Source organism: Pipistrellus kuhlii, unplaced genomic scaffold (genome assembly GCF_014108245.1).
Source record: "Pipistrellus kuhlii isolate mPipKuh1 unplaced genomic scaffold, mPipKuh1.p scaffold_m20_p_1, whole genome shotgun sequence".
NCBI lineage: Eukaryota > Metazoa > Chordata > Mammalia > Chiroptera > Vespertilionidae > Pipistrellus > Pipistrellus kuhlii.
In genome coordinates this window covers 149,607,180-149,628,662 of record NW_023425404.1, presented here as the reverse complement: position 1 = coordinate 149,628,662, position 21,483 = coordinate 149,607,180, and the positions used below count along the sequence as shown (strand labels likewise).

Genomic DNA, 21,483 nt, shown 5'->3' with positions numbered 1-21,483 from the left:
CATGTGCCTTGGTTGTGGGCACATCCCCGGTGGGGGGTGTGCAAGAGGCAGCTGATCGATGTTTCTCTCTCTCTATCCCTCTCTCTTCCTCTCTGTGAAAAATCAATAAAATATATATTTTTAAAAAAGAATCACTTATCTTCATTTAAAGAAAGTACATCATGTTTATGACTGACTAAATAGCAACAAGTTATTGCTCGTAAATATCAAAGATTCATAGGAATCTAATAAATAATTCTTCCTTTTTTTAAAATATAAAAATGCAATACCCATTCCAAGATTAAGAGTAACAGGCATGAGTTACAAGTTATAATTATTAACATTGATAAATATTAATACTGCCCAAATTAGTCATCTTTATTGAGCACTTACTATCAAACAATAATGAGGGCATTTGATTTATCCTCATAACAACTCTGAGATGGTAACAATAACACCCCCATTTTGCAGATGAAGAAACTTAGGTTAAATAATTTATCCAAAGTCACATAAGCTAGTAAATGGAAGAGCCAGGACTCAAACTCAGGATATGTTTTATGATAACAAAGTTCATAATTTTAATCACAAAATTATATTGCCTTGAAGTTTTACCATTGGTATTTTTAATGGGCAAAAAATAAGTCTACTCCTTTACAGTCAATCATCCTATACAATCACTGATCTATTCTGCCACTGTAGATTAGTTCTGCTTTTTTGTCCATTCTAGAAGTGCACATAAATGGAATCACCTGTTATGTACTCATATGGTATGAGCTCTTCCCTCTTAGCATGTTGGGATTTATCTTTACTCTTGTACTTTGTTCTGTCCATTTTTACTGTTGAATAATATTCCCTTGTAAGAATCTACCATGATTTGTCTATCCATTCACAAACTGATGGACATTAGGATTGTTTCCAGTTTGAGACTCTTATGAATAATTCTGCTATGAACACTCAAGATCAAATTTTTTATGTATGTATATTTTCTTTTATTTTGAATAATACCTAGAAATTAACTTGCCAGATCATAAGGTAAGTTTATTTTAAACTTTGCAGGAAACTGCCAATTTTCCAATTTGGTTGTACCATTTTATACACCCACCAGAAATGTACAAGTTCCAGCTGTTCCATATCGTCACCAACAATTGGTAGTCAGTCTTTATAATGTTAGCCATTCTAGTCGGTATGAAGTGATATTTCTTTGTGGTTTTAATTTAATTCCCAGATGACTAATGATGTTGAGTATAGTATTTTCATATGAGTATTACCTATTGGTATCTTTTCTTTTGAAAATTGCCTATAAAAATCTTTTGCCATTCTTAAAATACTATTGTTTTTTAGGCTCCTGTAAAAATCTTTTGCCATTCTTAAAATACTATTGTTTTTTAGGCTTCTTTTTTTAGTTAGATGAGTTCTTTATATATACTGTAAAATCATCAGTCACAATAACTTGTAGTTCAAAAGAATCACCAGGGTTTTGGGACTCCAAAGCACTAGCACTTTTCTACATATGGCTCTTCCTAATCAAGAGGATGCCTGTATTGTAAAAGCACTTACGGGCATTTACAATACAGGCATGTAAGCCTGGCTAGTGTGGTTCAGTGGTTAATCATCAACCTATGAACCAAGAGGTCACGGTTCCTGGCTCAATGTGGGGCTGTGCAGGAGGCAACCAATCAATGATTCTCTCTCATCATTGATGTTTCTATCTCTCTCTCTTTCTCCCTTTCTCACTGAAATCAATAAAAATACATTTTTAAATACAAAAATAAAATCAATACCAATTATATCTTAGCAATGGAAACCACAAAGTATGCAACAAAGCCCCACCCCAAAAAATGTTACATTGCCTTTCCTCTATTACTACAAACCTTGCCCAAACCCCATCAGTTGCATCTGAACACCCTATCCTCCCACAGAATAAAGTAGGATGATGACTTGAGTGCCAATATCTGATAGAGCCATAAAAGTTTAACTCTCTCCTCTGCCTAAAATTCCCCCAGCCTATTTAGACATGTGGGTTTGGCTTTTGATTTCCCTTTAAGAACTGGGAGACCTCAACCCAACCCCTATACATCCTTCTTTTTAAAACACCTGAACTCCAGGTGTGAGAAGAGAGAAGGGCAGGCCATAAGGGGAGATAGTTGTCTGATAGTGCATTTAATTTAAAAGTTTCAAGCACCCACATTTGCAGCTCAACTAAACAAACACTTAATATTTTCAACTCACCCAAAGCTCTCTATTCTCATTTCCCACACAATTTTCTCACCTTTGGGGACTCAATTCAGCCTCTGCAGCCACATTGTCTTTCAACTGAAGCCATGGAAATGAGTGTACAACAGCCAAAGCACCATTAGGGCCATCTCTCAGCTCAGCCCCTAAATGTTCATTAAGAGGGAGAACACTGGAGGACTCTTATTCTTCCCTGCCCCTGTCACCCTTCCCCACCACTTGGGTAAGAATATTCAATATCCAGCCGAAACTGGTTTGGCTCAGTGGATAGAGCATCAGCCTGTGTACTGAAGGATCCCAGGTTCGATTTAGGTCAAGGGCATGTACCTTGGTTGAGGGCACATCCCCAGTAGGGGGTGTGTAAGAGGCAGCTTGTGTGCAAGAGGCAACATTCTCTCTCATCGATGTTTCTAACTCTCTATCCCTCTCTCTTCCTCTCTGTAAAAAATCAATAAAATATATTAAAAGAGAGAATTAGTCTTAAAAAAAAATCCAATATCCAGAGTCTTGTCCTACCCTCTAACACAGCCCTCATCTTTTCTCTTTCAGAAAGCCATGTCTGTCAGCACTTCATCCTCAAGATCAAAACTGTCAAGAACTGTGAGGAATTTGAAATTTTTGACCCTCCAAGCAAGCTACCAAAGTAGCCCATTACTGTTCTTGGATACTGGCAGACCACACAGCAGTCCTTAGGTCAGATACGCAGGACTTACTACTCACAGCACAGCAACGAACATTAGCACCATGTGTGTATCAGTTCCTTCACTGCCCAAGTGCCACAGAGTAGACGTGAAGATACGGTGCTGTCAGGGGGCTTGTATCCCATCTGAAGATATTACTGACTTCTATTTGCTAATATTTTATTAACCATTTCTGTTTACACTCATGGGGGATATTGTTAAGTTTTTTTTTTTTATTGTAGTGACTATCTGGGGATAATGCTACCCTAATAAAATGAGCTAGGACATGTTGTCTCCTCTTCAATTTTCAGAACAAGTCTTCCTGAAATGTGCTAAAATTCACCAATAAAGCTTTCTAAACATAAATTTTTCTTTGTGGGAAAGTTTTTAACTATAAATTCAATTTCTTCAATAAGTGTAAGGTTATTCAAGTTTTCTCTTTCTTCTGGAGTAACTTGATATTTGAAAGTTTGTGTCCTTCAAGTAAAATTTTCATTTCCTCTAAGTTGTTGAACTTATTAGCATAAATTTATACATAATATTATTTTTTTAATATATTTTATCGATTCTTTACAGAGAGGAAGGGGGAGAGATAGCTAGAAACGTGATGAGAGAGAAACATCGACCAGCTGCCTCTTGCACACCCCTTATCGGGGATGTGCCCGCAACCAATGTACATGCCCTAGACCGGAATCGAACCTGAGACCCTTCAGTCCGCAGACCGATGCTCTGCCACTGAGCCAAACCGGCTTCGGCTATACATATTATTATTTTAATGTTTGTTAAAAAATGTCAACTCTCCATTCTCATTTTGGCAATTTGTCTTTTTTTTTTATCCTTCTGGCTGGAGATTTAGCAATTTATTGATCTTTTGAAATAAGCTTTTTGGTGTCATTGATAGTCTCAATTGTCCATTATTTGTTTAATTGACTTATCTTTGTCTCCTTCCTTCTATTTACTTTAGGTTTAATTTGTTCTTTAGAAGCTTAAACTGAAGTATAAACCAGGGTTTAGCAAACTACTGACAATAGACCAAACCAGACCCATGGTCTGTTTATGTACTACTCTCCAACAAAGAATGATTTTGACATTTTAAAATTATATATAGTTCATACATATATGCATTCATTGGTTGATTCTTGTATGTCCCTTGACCAAGGATCGAACCCTCAATCTTGGCATATTGTGATGGCACTCTAAACAACTGAGATACCTGGCAGGGCTATATGTAATTTTTTTACAGAGCCTAAAATATTTTCTATCTGGTCCTTTATAGGAAAACTTTGTCAACCCTTTCTTCTTTTCTCAAATAAGCACTTAACATTAAAAATTTCCCCCAGTGCTTCTTTAGCTGCTAATAGTTTAATGTTTTCATTATCATTCACTTCAAATGTTTTCTAATATTCCTATGATTTCATCTTTAACACTGGGAAAATAAAAATAGCTAGGGCTAGATAGCCCTAGCCCTTTTGGCTCAGTGGATAGAGCATCGACCTGGGGACTGAAGGGTCCCGGGTTCGATTCTGGTCAAGGGCACATGCCTGGATTGCAGGCTCAATTCCCCAATAGGGGATGTGCAGGAGGAAGCTAATCAATGATTCTCTCTCATTGATGTTTCTATCTCTCTCTCTCCCTCTCCCTTCCTCTCTGAAGTACAAAAAAAAAAAAAAAAAAAAAAAAAAAAAAGGACTATTTAATTTCCAAATATTTGTTGATTTGCTATCATATTATTGATTTCTAACTTATTCCTATTATTGTCAGAGAGTCAATACTCTATAAATTTCCATCATTTGAAATTAAAGATGTTTTATGACTCAGTATATGGTCTATATTGGTGAACACTGCATGTACATCTGAAAAGAATGTGTGTTCTGTCGTTACTGAGGATAGCATTTTATAAATGTCAATTAGGTCAAGTTGGTTCATAGTGTTGTTCAGATCTTCTATATTCTCAGTTTTCCTCTTCTGCCAATTACTTTGAAAGGCTGTTGAGCCGAAACCTGTTTGGCTCAGTGGTAGAGTGTCAGTCCGCGGACTGAAAGGTCCCGGGTTCAATTCTGATCAAGGGCATGAACCTTGGTTGCGGGCACATCCCCAGTAGGGGGTGTGCAAGAGGCAGCTGGTCGATGTTTCTCTCTCATCGACGTTTCTAGCTCTCTATCTCTCTCCCTTCCTCTGTAAAAAAAAATCAATAAAATATATATATAAAAAAAAAGAAAGAAAAGAAAAGGCTGTTGAAACCCCCAAATATGATTGTGGATTTGTCTATTTCTCTTCTGTGCATTTTTACTTTGTATATTATGAAGCTCTGTCATTAAGAAGACATGTTTTTTTACTTGTCCTGTTTAAAGAAACTAAGAGTTACAGGGCTAGAAGTCTCCTTTTCAACTAAGAATAAAGTTCAAACTTCCAACAAGAAAGGTCTGATTGGTTTAGCCAGTCTTTATGTAGTATGGGGCTGTGCAGAGTCCTAGCCACCTCATAGCCACTGAGCAGACTATGATAACTGCTTTATGATTTAGAATCCATATCTGTTTCAGGGTCACAGGCCGAACAGCTTATGCTAAAAGAACTCTCAAAAGGAGCTTGTGGGCATGGCAGGAAAGGGTATGGCCATCTAGTTACATGAATCATCACTCTAATTTTATCCCTTAGGAATGGAAGATATGTAATAGGACATGCAACCTCATCATCACTGTGTAGAGGACCACTCAACAAAAAAAAAGAAAATCATCACAAGCCAACAGGACTGAGGGGCTCTGATTCACTTCGGCTGTACAAGGGCTTATTTGTGAAGGTAAGGTAGGAAAAGAATGCAGAATATACAATGCATTCCCCATGCCTCCAATATTTTTGCTCATAAAGTTCTAAAGGCAAAGTACAATTTGAAAGTCAGTACACTGAAGTTCCCCCCTCACAGTTGAACATGGTTGAATAATTTAAGCCTGAGACTTAAAGATGGACTCATTTCAGAATATAATGATTTATAAATTTGTCTAACTTGTATTACATTTTAAAAATCTATCTAAATTAGTTCCACCACTCTCATGTCCACTGCCCTAAGGCATGCCATAGCCTTACTTAGGTATTTCCATCATAGCACCTATCACAATCTAAAAGTAGCTTTGTTTATAGTCTGATTCTTCCTCCCCCATTTTTAGAATGCAAGCTCCATGAGGACAGGGACTTGTCTGTCTTTATCACCACTGTATCTCCTTTCCCCAGTGCCCAGAACAGAGCTGGCAAATGATAACTTCTCAATACAAATCTGAAGGATGAATAAATTAATCATGGAGAAGGGATAGTATCTAAAACTCTAGCATTATTTACATTAGGCTCTGAAAGATAACTTTGATTTGTCTATTTGAATAACATAGGTTTATCTAATGCTGAGTCTTTACAACACTTAATAAACATATTGTCATAACTTCTTTACAAATAAGTTTCTAAATACTCAGATTTAGCTTTTAACCAGTATTCTTTGCAGCTATATTCCATCTGAAAATCTACAAGGTTTTCTTTGCTTTTAACTAGCTTGTGATTTTTATCAGTCATTTAATTAACAAATACTAATTGCTTCTCAACTTTGTGGAGGCATTATGGGAAATTTACCAAAGACCTTGCCCTGACAGAGTTTAGAAATCAATAGAAGAACAGCATGGTCACAGTTGTACTTTGGGAGGACTAACTTCATCTCAGTATTTTATTGGGCTGGATGCAGGAAGACCAGTTAGAAGGCAATTACAATAATTAGTTCAAGACAGAGATAAATGGAGGTCTGACTTAGAATAATGACAATGAAAACAAATGAGTTAAATATAAAATGAAAAATAACATTACATAGAAATGACAAATGTTCTATATTTTTATATTTTTAAAGAATTTTAGCGGGGAGAGTAGGGAGATTGGGGGAGATAAGAGATCAACAGAAGGACTTGTATACATGCATATAAGTACAACCAATGGACACAAAACTCTGGGAAGGGAGGGCATGTATGGGAGAGGGGGCAATGGTAAGATATGTACACAAATAATAATTTAATAAAAAAATAAATTAAAAAATTAAAAAAAGAATTTTATATAGAATATTATCAATGTTGAAACCTGTTCTTTTCTTAATTATAGGTGGAGGACAACCTGGGTGAAAACTGTTTCATTCTTGCACATAATAATATGAAGTGATAACTTCTCAGGGCATTACAGATGAGCGAGTAATTTGCAGATGTTTAGACAGAAATACCTACATGTTTAATAATTATACTTTTGTACTTAGAGATTACCATAAGCACTGATTCATTATAAAATTTGAATTTTAGCTTTCATTTCTAAAAGCAAACATCAACATTCAAAAACTAGAAACACAACAATATTTTTTAAACTTAATTGGGAGTAGCAGACTATAAACCATGAGTCCTGATGAAGATTTTTAAAGTTTATATTTTCATTTTGATACTTTAAAAAAATATATATTCTAGATCACCTGGATAACAACCTCATATCCACAACCAATGGTACTAGAATTAGGGTGAGCTAAAGAAAAAGACACAGAACAGTCTTACAAGATAAATGATACATTTACGCCAAGTGAAAGGCAAACCACCTAACCCATGAGCATTCAAGTACAGAAAAGTGGTAGAGAAATTAAGTTATAATAGGATATATAGTATATAGAAAACTCCACATCTTACCAAGGCAGACAATAAATAGTATATTCCTATGCAAATAAAGATTTTTGTTTCAGCAAAATAACATCATCACCCTACATTTAATTTGTTTTACTGGTTTTATAGTTTGGCTTATATTTCATTTATAAATTTACTTTTGTTACTTGCATACAAGCAGTAAGCCTAAAGAATTTACATCTATATACATATAAAATTAAATATTTTAATCAAATAAAATTATTTAGGCCAACATTGGGGATTCACAATGTTTTCCCCCCTTTTCATGCTTAAGACTAACATAGTGTGGGAAAAACACAGAGATTCAAATCAGAAATACCCATTTCCAAATCCTGGTTCTCTCAGCAGTTTAATGTATAAACCTAAGCAATAATTTCTAAGCTCGTTTACTTGCAGGGTAAACTGTGAAGACAGTTACGTGGTACACTATAATTCAAATGAAAATTATTTTCCTCCATCTAAATTAGCTTCTTCTGATTTCTTTTTTTTCTTTCTTTTTTTTTAAAATATATTTTATTGATTTTGTACAGAGAGGAAGGGAGAGAGAGAGTTAGAAACATCAATGAGAGAGAGTCATCGATCAGCTGCCTCTTGCACAACCCCTACTGGAGATATGCCCGCAACCAAGGTACATGCCCTTGACCAGAATCGAACCTGGGATCCCTCAGTCCCCAAGCCGACGCTCTATCCATTGAGCCAAACCGGCCTCGGCCTGATTTCTTTTTTATGGCATTCAATATTCTATCAAACAGCAGGGTTTAAGGCCTTCATCTTTGGTGTCTCTCTATAGAATCAGTCATTTATCACAATGTCTCCTTCCCACAACCAAGAATTTCCACATCTCCAAAGCTTTTAGCCTACAATGTATCTTTACCATCATCTCCCCTAATCTATAACACATCCCACATAAAAACTACCAGATCTCTGTGGCTGTCACTCTCTTGTTTAAAAAAATCCTGTAATTTTCAAAGCCTTCTGCATACATTAAGGCCCTATTCAACCCTTCCAACCTTCCTCTGGTTCCTAAATTAACCATTCCCTGAGACAATGATATTGAGGTATCTCCTATCCCTAGCACAATATGTGAAGCACAATAGATAACAGATAACCAATACTAATATCTGGAAAAAGTAATGGAAATGTATAATGCTCCTCTCCCCCCATAAAGACACTGGACTATCTACAGTAGCATAACTTTTCCAGTTTTTCTTTCTAACACAATTCTAATTATTTTTTTTTTAAATATATTTTATTGATTTTGTACAGAGAGGAAGGGAGAGAGATAGAGAGTTAGAAACATCGATGAGAGAGAGTCATCGATCAGCTGCCTCTTGCACACCCCCTACTGGGGATATGCCCGCAACCAAGGTACATGCCCTTGACCGGAATCGAACCTGGGACCTTCCAGTCCCCAAGCCGACGCTCTATCCATTGAGCCAAACCGGTTTCGGCCACAATTCTAATTATTAATAGATAATTGTTCTAACCACAATAATCTAAAAACTGGTCTTTAAAGATAATTACGGAGAATCACAAATAACAGCCCTTTGAAAAAAATAAGGAAACCAATGAAAAAGACATTTTCATCTCCATCTTTAATTATTTTTAAAATTCTTAGTCTTGCCCAGCTGGTTTTGCTCAGTGTTGGCCTGAAGACCAAAGGGTCTCAGGTTCAATTCCTGGTCAAGGGCATGCACCTCTGTTGCAGGTTCCCCAGATCCAGTAGGGATATGAGTGGGAGTCAAGCAATTGATGTGTCTCTCTCATATCAATGTTTCTCCCCCCTCCTCCTCCATTCTCTCTAGAAATCAACTGGGGGAAGGGGAAATGTCTTCAGGTGAGGATTAAAAAGTATATAATAAATAAATAAATAAATATTCTTACTCTTACTACTAACTTAGCAGCTAGGTTGGCATGGACCAAATAATTGCAAGATAAAATCTATAACAAGAAAAAAGCAAAAACCACAGAATCAAATTCCCACTAGATATAAGAACATCAGACAAATGTTTTTTTAAAATTCATTAGATAAATCTTCTGAGTACCTCTCGGTCTCCTAAAAAATTTTTTGGTCTCTCAGCCTTCTTATGAACAAAAGCCAAATGTCCAAGATACACACAAAATATTTTACCTCTGAATAAAATATATGTATGATACTTATTAAATACCATGACATCATCTCTTTGTAGGAAACTTGGATAAGGAAAATTACTGTAATCATAAAATTACCAGTAGGCATTTCTTAAGTACTTATTATTCAACTCTGTTTCCTCTCATATACTCATTGTCACTGACCCAATCCTTTACTACAAAAGCTGGAAAAAAACAGGGCTTGAAATTAACATATAAAATTTTGACTCATATGTAACTTTTCAGTAACACTACTGTTGTGTGCAAGGAGACAGACCCGTTGGGGATCTACAGCACAATCTAAAACAAATGGGGATCTTTAGATAATCTAACAAAATTAAATCATAGATGTTATAAAGTCAATCAGTCCAGTTCTCCAGCTCTTTAAACAAAGGTGTCCAGAATTTTAGAATATAAAAATTCTCAATTCATCTTTATCAACTTAATGACTCACATCAGATGCATGCATCAAGCTATCACAACTTCCTTAGCAATGAAGGCAAAATTTGTGAACCAAAATTGAGCTCCCAGAGCTGTGATTCACTTGAATTATAAAATCTACTGCAAAATCTTTCATAACTTTACTCTCTGAATTGACAAAATGGATTAGGGGGTGGGGGGTGGGGTGGGGGAGGAGTCACAAAGAAAAACAAAAACTATAAAGCATACATGACAGTATCTCAATTGTTATTTGCCAATGGCAGGGCCAAAGGGGTCAACTCTACAGATGACAGAGCCATAAAAGAAAAAGGCAACATTTTAAATTCTTACAAAACTGGTCCATATGCTCAAAAAATGTGGGCATCCACACCCAAACAAGTTATAGGCTATGATCTAAATCAAGAGCTTAAATGCAGAATAAAATGCCAATGCTCTGCCTCCCTAAAGAAACATACAACCCCATAAACTGCTGGCCATCATCACACCAGTACCCACCAGAGTGGATATTTTGAATATTAAACCAGAAAATAGTGGTAAGTGCTAGCGGTTCCTCTAGGCCTCAGCAGCAGCCTTAGGTATCAGAGCAAACTCGAGCCCTCTTAATGCTCAAAGAATAAATGTTGATGTCATTACGAGGCTACTGATTCTTTGCACTCAGTTCTAGGCATTCCTTGATCCACAGCACCATCCTACCCCGACCCTTACCCCCCACCCCACCCCCAAAATAAAGAATCTCAAGACAGAGGAGCCCTGGGGTACCCCCTTCTCTACCTCCAGCAGCTGCCGCCTTCTCCGTCAGTCCGGCTCCGAGGCGGGGGCTCCAGAAGGTCCCGGGCGGTTCGGTGCCCGGGCGGTGCTGGCTTTGCCCGTGCTCGGTGGCTCCGGCCAGAGGCTGGCTCTCCCCGGACGCCCCAAGTGCAGCGCGGCGGGGGCCCCGGGGCCGGAGAGGGAGCCCGGGCGGCGCCGCCGCCGCTGCCGCCGCCTCTGGTATGTCAGGGGCCGGGATTGTATTTCGAAAGATCCGCCATTTTCACCTCGTCATCACCATCACAGCTCAGCAGCTTCCCCGACAGCCCCAGCCCGGCCGCCGCCGGTAACCTCCCCCTTCCTCCTCCTCCTCCTCCCTCCCGCCCGCCCGCCCGCCCGCCCGCCCGCCCTCCCTCCCTCCCGGGCGGCGCACACCCACGGATCCGGGAGAGGCTCCCGGCCGCCGGCCTCCCGCGGCACCGGGGGCGCCGGAGGCACAAGCCCCGCCGGGGAAGATGGTGATCCTGCGGCCCGCAGCCGCGCCACCTGCGGGGGTCCCCCGGTCCGGCATATTTTTATTTTGAAGAGCAGAAGCCATGGGGGAAGACGACATAAGGACAATAAAGAACCCCCGATTCGTTCACTTTTCGAAAGAGCAATTCGAGGCGGTGGCATGTATTTTATTATTCACGGTGCCCATCTCAGGCCACGAAAAACAAGATCCAGACCTTTCATGTCACTCACGGTCTCCGACATTTTCCTCCACCGTCAGCACTACTTGGGCAGAAGGAACTATCTCCACCTCTGACACATTTGTAAATTACAGCCATTGATCCTCGGTGTGGTCAAAACAAAGTTCCGAACTGTTTTCCTCCCCACTTAATGCCATCGGATCGTTTCTGCCCTTGGACACCGTAACTTCCAGCTTGTCACAGGCTTAAGATGCCAACGTGCAACTACGTTTAAAACGTACTGACCTTGTTCGTGGCAAAACAGTGAGAATGAACAGCTTGCTTTACAGCAAGACCCCAGAGTTACCTATCTACCCCCACCAGCTCTTATCGTGCAGTTTAATAAATAACTAAAAGAGAGCACAGGTTTTGTTTTGCGTGGGGTTTTTTTGACAGAGAGAGAGAAGTGTGTTGTTCCACTTATGGATGCATTCATTGGTTGCTTCTTATAGGTGCCCTAACCCGGGATCGAACCCGCAACCTTGGTGTATCAGTACGACACTCTACCCAACTGAGCTGCCCAGTCAGGGCTGACATAGGTTTCTTTTCATCATCAAAGAAGTAACAAGGAAACATAAGCTGCGAGGCTTCTAAAGGAGACCGGATTAAAAAAACAAAAAAACAAAAAAAAAACCAAAACACAGAAAAATCCTAAATTGGCTACCATTGTCAATTTCAGAAAGATATGCTAACCCACCCATTCAAAAGCCGGATTCCATACCTGTCAAATACAGCACAAGCTCTACAAGACCCGTCTGAAACGAGCAAAGTGAATGTCAAGGTTTCGAATAGGGTCCCTCTCCTGTCTTTTTTTTTTTTTTAAGAGTTACTCTAAGAAGAGTGAGATAGAAGCTGAAAAAAGCCATTTCCTTGCCTTACCTTGCTTGAGTGACAAGTCCATATAAAAGTCCGCAGATTCAGGCTTCCTCCCCCGGGTTATGTACTAACCCCGCCCGGCGGTCGCCGTCCTTACGCCCGGCCCGCCACCGGCTCGAAAGTACCGGGTCTCCCCGGCGCCTTCATCTTTGAACTTCCATCTCCCCGCCGCCGCCGCGTCCACCCGCAGCCTGCCCGGTGTTTACCGTTGCCGGGCCAAGCTCAGCCCCGGCCCGCTCCCGTCCCCCGTGCACCGCGGGGACATTGTGACATTTGGCTGGTGGGCTTCGCGAGGGAAACGGACACACACACGAAGGCACCGTACAAAGGGGCGCAGGCAGAGCGGGGCGGCGGGCGGCGGGGAGAGGAGGGGCCGCCGGTACCAAATGACACAGCAGCAAAACCGGTTCCCGGAGAGCCGGGGCCCGCACGGCCGGCGTCCCGGGCCGCGCAGGGTGCTGTCAACAGCCGCCCGAGCCCTTCCTCCGGACCCGCCAGGAAGGGTGGGCGGGAGGCCGGGTGACAGCCGCCCTCCCGGGTGCGGGCGGGAAGGGGCCGAGCCCGGGAGGATCCTCCCGCCCACTGCGGCCCGGGGGTGGGGCACCGCGACCCCCCTGCCCCCCCACCCCCAGCCTGCAGGTTCCCGCTCTCCGCCACCACCCACCCACCATCAGCCCCGACTCCCGGAGGGAGCGGTCAGGCGCCCTTCGGCCGCGCCACCACCCGCAGCAGCGGGGGCCGGCGCCCCTTCCCGCCCGCCCGCCCAGATGCCTCCTCCCCCGGGTCTGACACTCACCAAAGCCGGCGGCGCCGCCGCCTTCTCCTCGCGCCGCGCTCCCTGGGCTCCCAGCTGCCGCGGCGGCGGCGGCGCCTCCGAGACACAGACCCGGGTTTGTTCAAAATCACGCGCCCAGCGCCATTCCACCGCCGCATCCCATAATACGCCGGGCCCTCCCCGCCCGCGCGCCCCTCTCCGCCCGCCCTCCGCCCCTCCCGCCCCGCCTCCCCGCGGGCTGTCTGCCCCGCCCCTTCCGCGGCGCAGGCCCCGCCCCCTGGCAACCCGAGCGCGCGTCATCCCGCAGGCGCCGTCAGCACGCTCCACTGCCACGTGACTCCGGGGGGGGGTCACGGGGGCGCGCGCTGTCAAAGCTTTCGCACGGAATGTTCCATCCGGCTGAGATGGGAGGGGTGGGGCGGGATCGCGCCCGGAGCTGGGAGGGCCTGCCTCACTCATCTCTCATCCTTGTTAGGGAGTGCTTGTTGTCTGTAGGTGCGATGTCCGTCATCTTGCCGCTGCTGGATGTGCTTGGTGGGGAGGTGATCCATACTCACTTATGGCAACTCTCGTCGATATTTAAGCACTAATTTTGTAGGGGTAGCCAAAGAGCCCCTGGAGACTACGCAGAGTGAAACTTATGTTGAAAGGGAGTTTTTGCAGTATACAGCTAAGACTAACACAATAGACATTTTTTTTTGTATTTAGTCACCGTTTCCTTTTATTCCCCCCCCACACTCTCTTTTATTATAAAGTAAAAAAAAAAAGTGCCTACATCTGGAGTTGGATAAACAGGCACTGAGAGGTCATTCAGTTAATAACTGCTCCCTGTGAGACAAGAACGACTCAGAAGAAACAATAGAAATTACAAATGAGTTTAATGTAACATAGTGTGGTACAGTCTACAATTGCTAATGGGACATGGAGGACATGCAGGTCAACATGAGAGACTGTAGCCCCTGAACAGTGGAAGAGGAGAGAAGCTGTATTCACTGCAATCTAGAAGTCCGGGTTTTAAATTCTGGCATCTCCACTTATTAGGGTATAACATTTATCAAGTTTCTTTTCCCATCTACAAAATAAAGCCTCTCAGGATCCTGAGGGTTAAATAAAGAGAAGGGTGTCAAGCAGCTACACAGTCTCTGCCTCAGATGTTTGTTCTATGTTGCCATAATCAACACCACCTTATATCTCCCACCTCAAATTCAGTGGTTAGGATTTAGCGAGGCAAGTGACATGAAATTAGCAAAGGCTTGGAAGTGGTAAGGTGTGTGGCCTGTGCAAGGACAGTGGGAAAACTGGTTTTGTTGAGGAGCAGTAGGTGAGCCCCCTTTTCCAGGAGCCTTGAAGGCTAGAATGAGAAAACATCCTCCTGGTTAAATTATTAGCGGTACTGTGGGGCACTTCTGGAAGGAAGAAGGAAGTGAGATGGGGTAACCAAACCCAGGTGAATTCTAGGGAAACGAAGAATCTCCCCAAAGCAGAGAATTTCCCAGTTTATTCACAAAGGCTAGCAAAACTCTGATACTACAATAAAATCCAAGGCAAACAGTTCCCAAAAAGGTGTGTGGGGGGGAAATTCTTATGTTCTCATTGACTTTGTTCCAAAGACAAAATTGAGTATTAAGATAACAAAGCCAGTAATGTGGTAACAAAAAGAATTCACACTGTGACAAAGTATAGTTTATTCCAAGAATGGTGGTTTAACATTAAGAAATCTACTCAGGTACTTTTTCAAATTAAAGGAGAAAAGCCAAATGATATTCTCTAGAGTTGCAATGAATAACATTCAACAGCCATTTCTGAATTTTAAAAATTTTTAGTAAATGAGAAATGAACACATTTTCTTAATTGGATCAAAATAGCAATCAGAAAAAACCAGTAGCTTCATACAATAGAGTGAAATGGCAAAAGCATTCACATTAAAGTCAGGGACCTGACAAAACAAACTGTATTACTGGATACCTATTATGCGTCAGGCATACTGCTAAGTACAAAGTATACTATCGTCGATAAATTTTTCTTAAAGTAGGTTAACAAAAGGTTATTTAGAAGTTCCTTTGTTCATGAGTCCATTTGTCATAAGTCAGCTTTAGGCCTTCTGTGCTCCTTCCACTCAGAGAGGGTCACTCTAAGCCAGGGGTGGGAAACCTTTTTTCTGCCAAGATCCATTTAGATATTTATAACATCATTAGAGGCCGGTTACATGAAGATGCATGTAATAGGCCTTCTTTACCCTGGTTATTGGCATCGGTTTTCCTCCAGCATCTGTGACCCAGGCTTTCGCTCTGGCCGCAGTGGAGAAGCCAAGCCTCTTCAGTCTTCAGTCTTTGCTCGGGCCAGAACTTTTAGTTTTCACTCTGTGCCTGCATATGCAAATTAACCTGCCACCTTTGTTAGGTTAATTTGCATACTCATGCCTGATTGGCTGGTGAGTGTCATGGAAGTATGGTCAATTTGCATATTTCTCTTTTATTAGTGTAAGTTTGCAGGCCATAGAAAATTATCAATTTAAAAATTATCCTGCTGTGGGGGTGGAATAAAAATATTTAGCCTGCTATCAATATATTTGGTCAGATATTTAATAAACACCCCTAATGCCTTGACAGGGTCAGACAAGTGATTTTTCAAACTTTATACAGCCCTCAGGGCCAGACATTCCCCACACCTGCAAGTTCATGCCCTTTTCCCAGCAGTAAATTTCTTGTTACTTAGGGCTTGGTAGACTGATTGTGGGGGTGAGGGTAAGGAAGACAGCTTCTCTCCCATCCTGTTCATACTTACACAGGCTTTGGGTCCCTGGGTCTTGGTGATTCTGACCCTCCCATAGTCTAGGCTCAGGACAGTTTCTAGTCCTCTCCCAGGAATAGAGGGGATTTCCCCCCTCTTTTTTCCCCTATAACTCCAGCAGCAAAGGGCCCCATCTGTCCCTTGAGGAACAACAGGTTTGCTGCCTTCCCCCATCAGTTTGAGTCTTATGTTCCTTAAAGGAGAAGGCTCTGGGCTTCATATTGCCTTTCCTGCAGTGGCAGCCACTCCTCTCCTTTAAGCCTGTACCACCTCACAGTCTTTGCCATCCTGCCCCCAATCTTTGTCCTGGGTGTCCAGTGGAGATCCCTGGAGAAAAGCCTGGGAGTGGATATGAACTCCCCTTATGATTGTAACTCCGATGGGGTTCCCATGCCAGCCCACACTCAGTCTTTAGCAATTCATTTAAAAATGTAATAGAGCCGGGACCGGTTTGGCTCAATGGATAGAGCGTCAGCTTGGGGACTGAAGGGTCCCGGGTTCGATTCCAGTCAAGGGCATGTACCTTGGTTGCGGGCATATCCCCAGTAGGGGGTGTGCAAGAGGCAGCTGATCGATGACTCTCTCTCATCGATGTTTCTGGCTCTCTATCTCTCTCCCTTCCTCTCTGTACAAAATCAATAAAATATATTTTTAAAAAATGTAACAGAACTCTTTTTCCTGTTTGAGTGCTGCACCATCTTCCTTCCCATGGTCTGCCACTGGTGACCCAGTGTTCTGCATCTCTTCTGTGTTTAGAAGCACCAGGCTTTCCTTATCTCTCAGGCCAGTTGTTGCCCTGTGACCTCGGCTCTCTGATTGGCTTGGTAAAAGTGATAATTTTGTAGATTACTGAGTTTATGTTGTGGTGATAAGAGTAATGCTTTCTCCAGCTTTCTGCACCAAGGCAGAAGCTAGAACTTTTCCAGGTGTTATTTTTATTAAGAGAATCAGAGGGTCTCTATTATTAGACCACAAGTCTCATCAATTTTTATCCAGGACAATCCTTCTTCTAAGTCTCTTATCCCAACCCTTCCTACTTGTCTTTCTATCTCTTAGAGTTCTTTCTTGCTTTACGATCCAAGCTTCACTATCTGCTTCTGGCTATTGCCACAGTTGGTAGCATATTCTCCACTTACTAATAATAGTTTCTAATCAATCTTTACATTTGTGTACTCCTTGATTTTAGTGTCATCCCCAGAGAAGGGAGATGGACACTGCGGGGCCTGATGCATTGGGGATCTCCCTTTTCTGTGGCCAATGCCCCAGGCCCAGCCAACAACAATCTAAAGAATGTCCATGTGTCTTCCCAGGGGGCCCTCTACCCGACACAACTTAACATTCAACGATGCTGGAATTTTCTAGGTCTCCTACGTTCTTTACTCAATTTAACAAATATTTTTGAGCACTTACTAAATAAAAAACACACTGGTCTAGGTACCAGATAGTCAACAAAAATGAATCAGGTTATCACATCTCTTCCCCCTTTCTCGCTTCTTCCAATTCAGCTATATGACCCCACTTAAAACATGACTATGTGGGAAACAGCAGGCAGACACAGTGGACAATAGATGGCATGAATGAAGCTTAAGGTTATAGTGAGTCTAAATGTAGAAAGGAAACAGATCGGAACACACTGGATAATGGAGAGAGTATAGCTTGAAAAGACCCATGGACCTCCAAGAGGAGAGATAGGACCTGACTGGGGATTGTTCTGAAGAGGATCTGCTGGTCATCCTGACACTTATGGGACTTTGGAGGAGCAGATCAATTGTGTTGAAGCTTCTCTTCCTTTGACACTGGGTAAACATTAGCCTTTGAAACGGCTACAGAAGACAACTTAAACCATAAATGAGTATATAAATCCTATCTAATAAAGAGGAATATGCTAATTGATCCTCACACCATCACAAAGATGGTGGCACCCAAAGCCAATAAGGAGGAAATATGCTAATTGACTGTCACACCCTCAAAGATGGCGGCACCCACAGTCACAAGATGGCAGCACTCAGTCCCCTCAGCCCCAGGTGCCTGCCTCCAGAGTCTCCCAGTCCTCTCAGCCCCCAAGCTGCCCAGGGCTGCCTGAGGTTCAGGTAACCAGGGCTGGCCAGGGCTTGCACTGCTGGCAGTGACAGCAGCAGCAGCAGAGGTGTGATGGGGTGTTGCCCCCTGCCCCTGAAGGCTCTCAGACTATGAGAGGGAGCAGGCCAGGCTGAGGGAACCCCCTCCAGTGCATGAAATTTTATGTACTGGGCCTCTAGTACATAAATAAAAGCACTTCAGAAGACTAAATTCAATACATACACACAAGATTATACAACAAAAGTTCCCTTTTTAAATGGAGGTTTTTACATTCAATGAAATGCACGATCTTAAGTGTACAACTTGGTAAGCTTTGGTAAATCATACAATGCATATACGCACACTCCTACCAATATATAGAACATTTCTATCACCTCCTACTTATTCCCAGTAAATCCCCACCCTTTCCCATTTCCCCCTCCCCAGACAATTTCTGTTTCTTAATCACTGTGGATTAGTTTTGTCTGATTTAGAACATGTAGATGGAGCTATAATGTCAACCTTAAAAATAAAATAGCCATCATTTTACCAGCAAAATGAGTTTATTTGGGAATAGCAGATAATTATAACTTCAGACAATCAAGCTATGGCAAACCATACGTATGTTCAAGAATACCAACTGGAAGATTCCAGAGATAAACAATTCATAAATTGCATATCGTTTTGACTATCAGATGAAATCTTGTACTGTCATCTGCTCCATTCTGTCCTGGATGTGAATCATCCCTTATCCAGCTTATCCATGCTGTATATACACATTAGCCACTTAGCAGATGTCTGGGTTACCAGATTGACTGAGATAGTACCACAGTGCTGTGTTCAAGTAACTCTTATTTTAATTAACAATGGCCCCAAAGCACAAGAGTAGTGATGCTGGCAATTCAGATGTGTCAAAGAGGAGCTGTAAAGTCCTTCTTTCAGTAAAAAGGTGAGCCCAGTACAATAACATATTTTGAGAAGAGAGAGACCACATACTTATAACTTTTATTACAGTATATTATTGTATTTTATTATTAGCCATTGTTCATCTCTTACAGTGCCTAATTTATAAATTAAACTTTTTGATAAGTATGTATGTATGAGGGGGGAAAAAAGTACCGTATTTTTCGGACCATAAGACGCACCGGACCATAAGACGCACCAGTTTTTAGAGAAGGGAAATGAAGAAAAAAAGATTCTGAAACAAATAGTGTCCTAAAATATTTTATGTGCATTAAAACCCAACATCACAGTCATAAACACATGTAATCAACCCTGTAAAGTAAACAGCAGCATTTAGAACCATTTTAGAGCCGGGCAAGCACACAGAGACCACACAGAGCCGGGCAAGCAAAAAAACTTTTTTTTTAAAGTATATGTGTAGGCTATATTTGGACCATAAGACGCAGGGACTTTTCCCCCCCACTTCTGGGGGGAAAAAAGTGCGTCTTATGGTCCGAAAAATACGGTACATATAGGGTTCAGTACTTTGTTTCAGGCATCCACTGGGGGTCTTGGACCACATCCTCAATACCTAAGCAGGCATGGTGACTGCATGTACTTTTTTTGGCATGTATTTTTTCATGTCTGGTTTCTTTCACTGTGTGTTGTTTTTGAGAATCATTCATGTTGTTACATGTATTCAGAAGAAACAACAAACCTGAGCAGTGTGGCCGAAACCGGTTTGGCTCAGTGGATAGAGCGTCGGTCTGCGGTCTGAAAGATACCAAAAGGTCCCAGGTTCGATTCCAGTCAAGGGCATGTACATTGGGTTGCGGGCACATCCCCAGTAGGGAGTGTGCAGGAGGCAGCTGGTCGATGATTCTCTCTCATCGATGTTTCTAACTCTCTATCTCTCTCCTTTCCTCTCTGTAAAAAATCAATAATATATATATACACACACACACACACACACACACATATATATATATATATATATATATATATATATATATATATATATATATATAAACAACAACAACAACCTGAGCAGTGTGAAGAAGAGTCAAGAACGTCCCTTGGATTGACTAAAGCCCACGCGCTGCTGCATCCCTTTGTCCAGCCTATCCGTCCCACCCCACTGCCATCTTGCCCAAGGGAAAGGCAGAAGGGGATGCTAAGGAGATAAAGCAAGGTGAAGGACAAGCCACAGAAGATCCACCAGGTTGTTGACTACACCTGTTCTTCCAAAGCCAGAGCCCAAGCCTCAAAAAGCCCTTACAAAGAAGGGAGAAAAGGTACTCAAAGGGAAAAGGAGGAAAGCTGATGCTGGCAAGGATGGAAATAACCCTGCAGAAAATGGAGATACCAAGACACACCGGGCACAGAAAGCTGAAGGTGCTGGAGAGGCCAAGTGAAGCATTTGCATTTTAGATAACTGTGTATGTCTGGTGAATGCACAGTTTGAAAAACTATTGTTTTAAATCAAGTTTTATTTTTTTAAAATCTATGTTGTTAGCATACAGAACACTCCATTGTTGTTGTTTTTCTTGGGGGGGGGTGCGGGGGGAAGACATATACTACTAATAGAATGTTTTCAAAGCTGGACTAACATAGGAAAAAAACACAAACCTTTCTCCTCTAATTTTGAGAGATTTCCCCCTAGTTCCTGGGAGGAGGAAATCCCTTGATGTTGACATGCATTAACCATCTTAGCACAAACACCTTGTGGTATGGGGAAACTGAGATTCGTTTTTATGTCCTTTTCTCCCTCTCTACTTAAGCATAGACTTGACTCCCTTAAGCTCAGAGACCTGGGACTTGACCCTCCAAAAATAGGTGACTAGTATGTTTGGGCAACTGGACTTTCCAGTGTCATCACTGAGATGGCATCCCTCAAAAAGAGGAGCAGTTCCTTTTTTAGGTTTTAGATCTATAGACTGAATACTGCCATTTTCATTTCACTTCCTGAAAGTCAGGGTTAGCTTGTGGAAAATTGTTAAACAACATGCTTAATGTGAAATGTCAACCCTCCCTCTAAACTATCTCTGTTCAAAGCATCAGATAAAGACTTCATTGGGTTTTATAGTGGCTTTCTGATTTTGACAACCTATTGAATAAGGGAGTTTGAAAGTTGTTGTATACTGTTAATAATTGTCTGCTTATGTCCTGCCTGATACACTATGATTGTTTATGATAAGTGTCTTTAATAAAGCTGGATATAGCTTGAAAAAAAATCCAAAATGGAGTCATTTGTACTAAGCCCTACAAAAACTTATTATCTAATCAAACTGAAGTTTCACCCTCTCCCAGGAGTGGAATTTTAAACCAATCAGTCTAAAATTCCCTAGTCAGCACTAATGAGGCAATCTACTCGATAGATGATTGATAGATAGATAGATAGATAGATAGATTTCAGAGAG

The 21,483-nt window shown here is 41.7% G+C and overlaps 1 protein-coding gene and 1 pseudogene across 8 annotated transcripts in view; one reads left to right on the top strand and one right to left on the bottom strand.

Moving 5' to 3' along the window:
• The window catches only part of LIN54 (lin-54 DREAM MuvB core complex component), a 57,123-nt gene extending 43,670 nt beyond the window's left edge, over positions 1-13,453 (bottom strand). The window contains exon 1 of one of the 8 annotated variants that reach the window (XM_036412042.2): positions 13,295-13,453. Coding sequence is in view for 4 of the 8 variants with exons in the window: in XM_036412060.2 (XP_036267953.1) it covers positions 12,502-12,523 (22 nt within the window). In the remaining 4 variants the exon portion in view is untranslated. Of the gene's footprint in view, positions 1-10,915; positions 11,174-12,501; positions 13,001-13,294 lie in introns of those variants that run through there. The other 7 variants (XM_036412067.2, XM_036412060.2, XM_045571215.1 and 4 more) reach the window with 7 other exon arrangements.
• Positions 13,266-20,478, top strand: LOC118722790 (annotated as a pseudogene).
• The last annotated feature ends 1,005 nt before the right edge of the window (positions 20,479-21,483 follow it).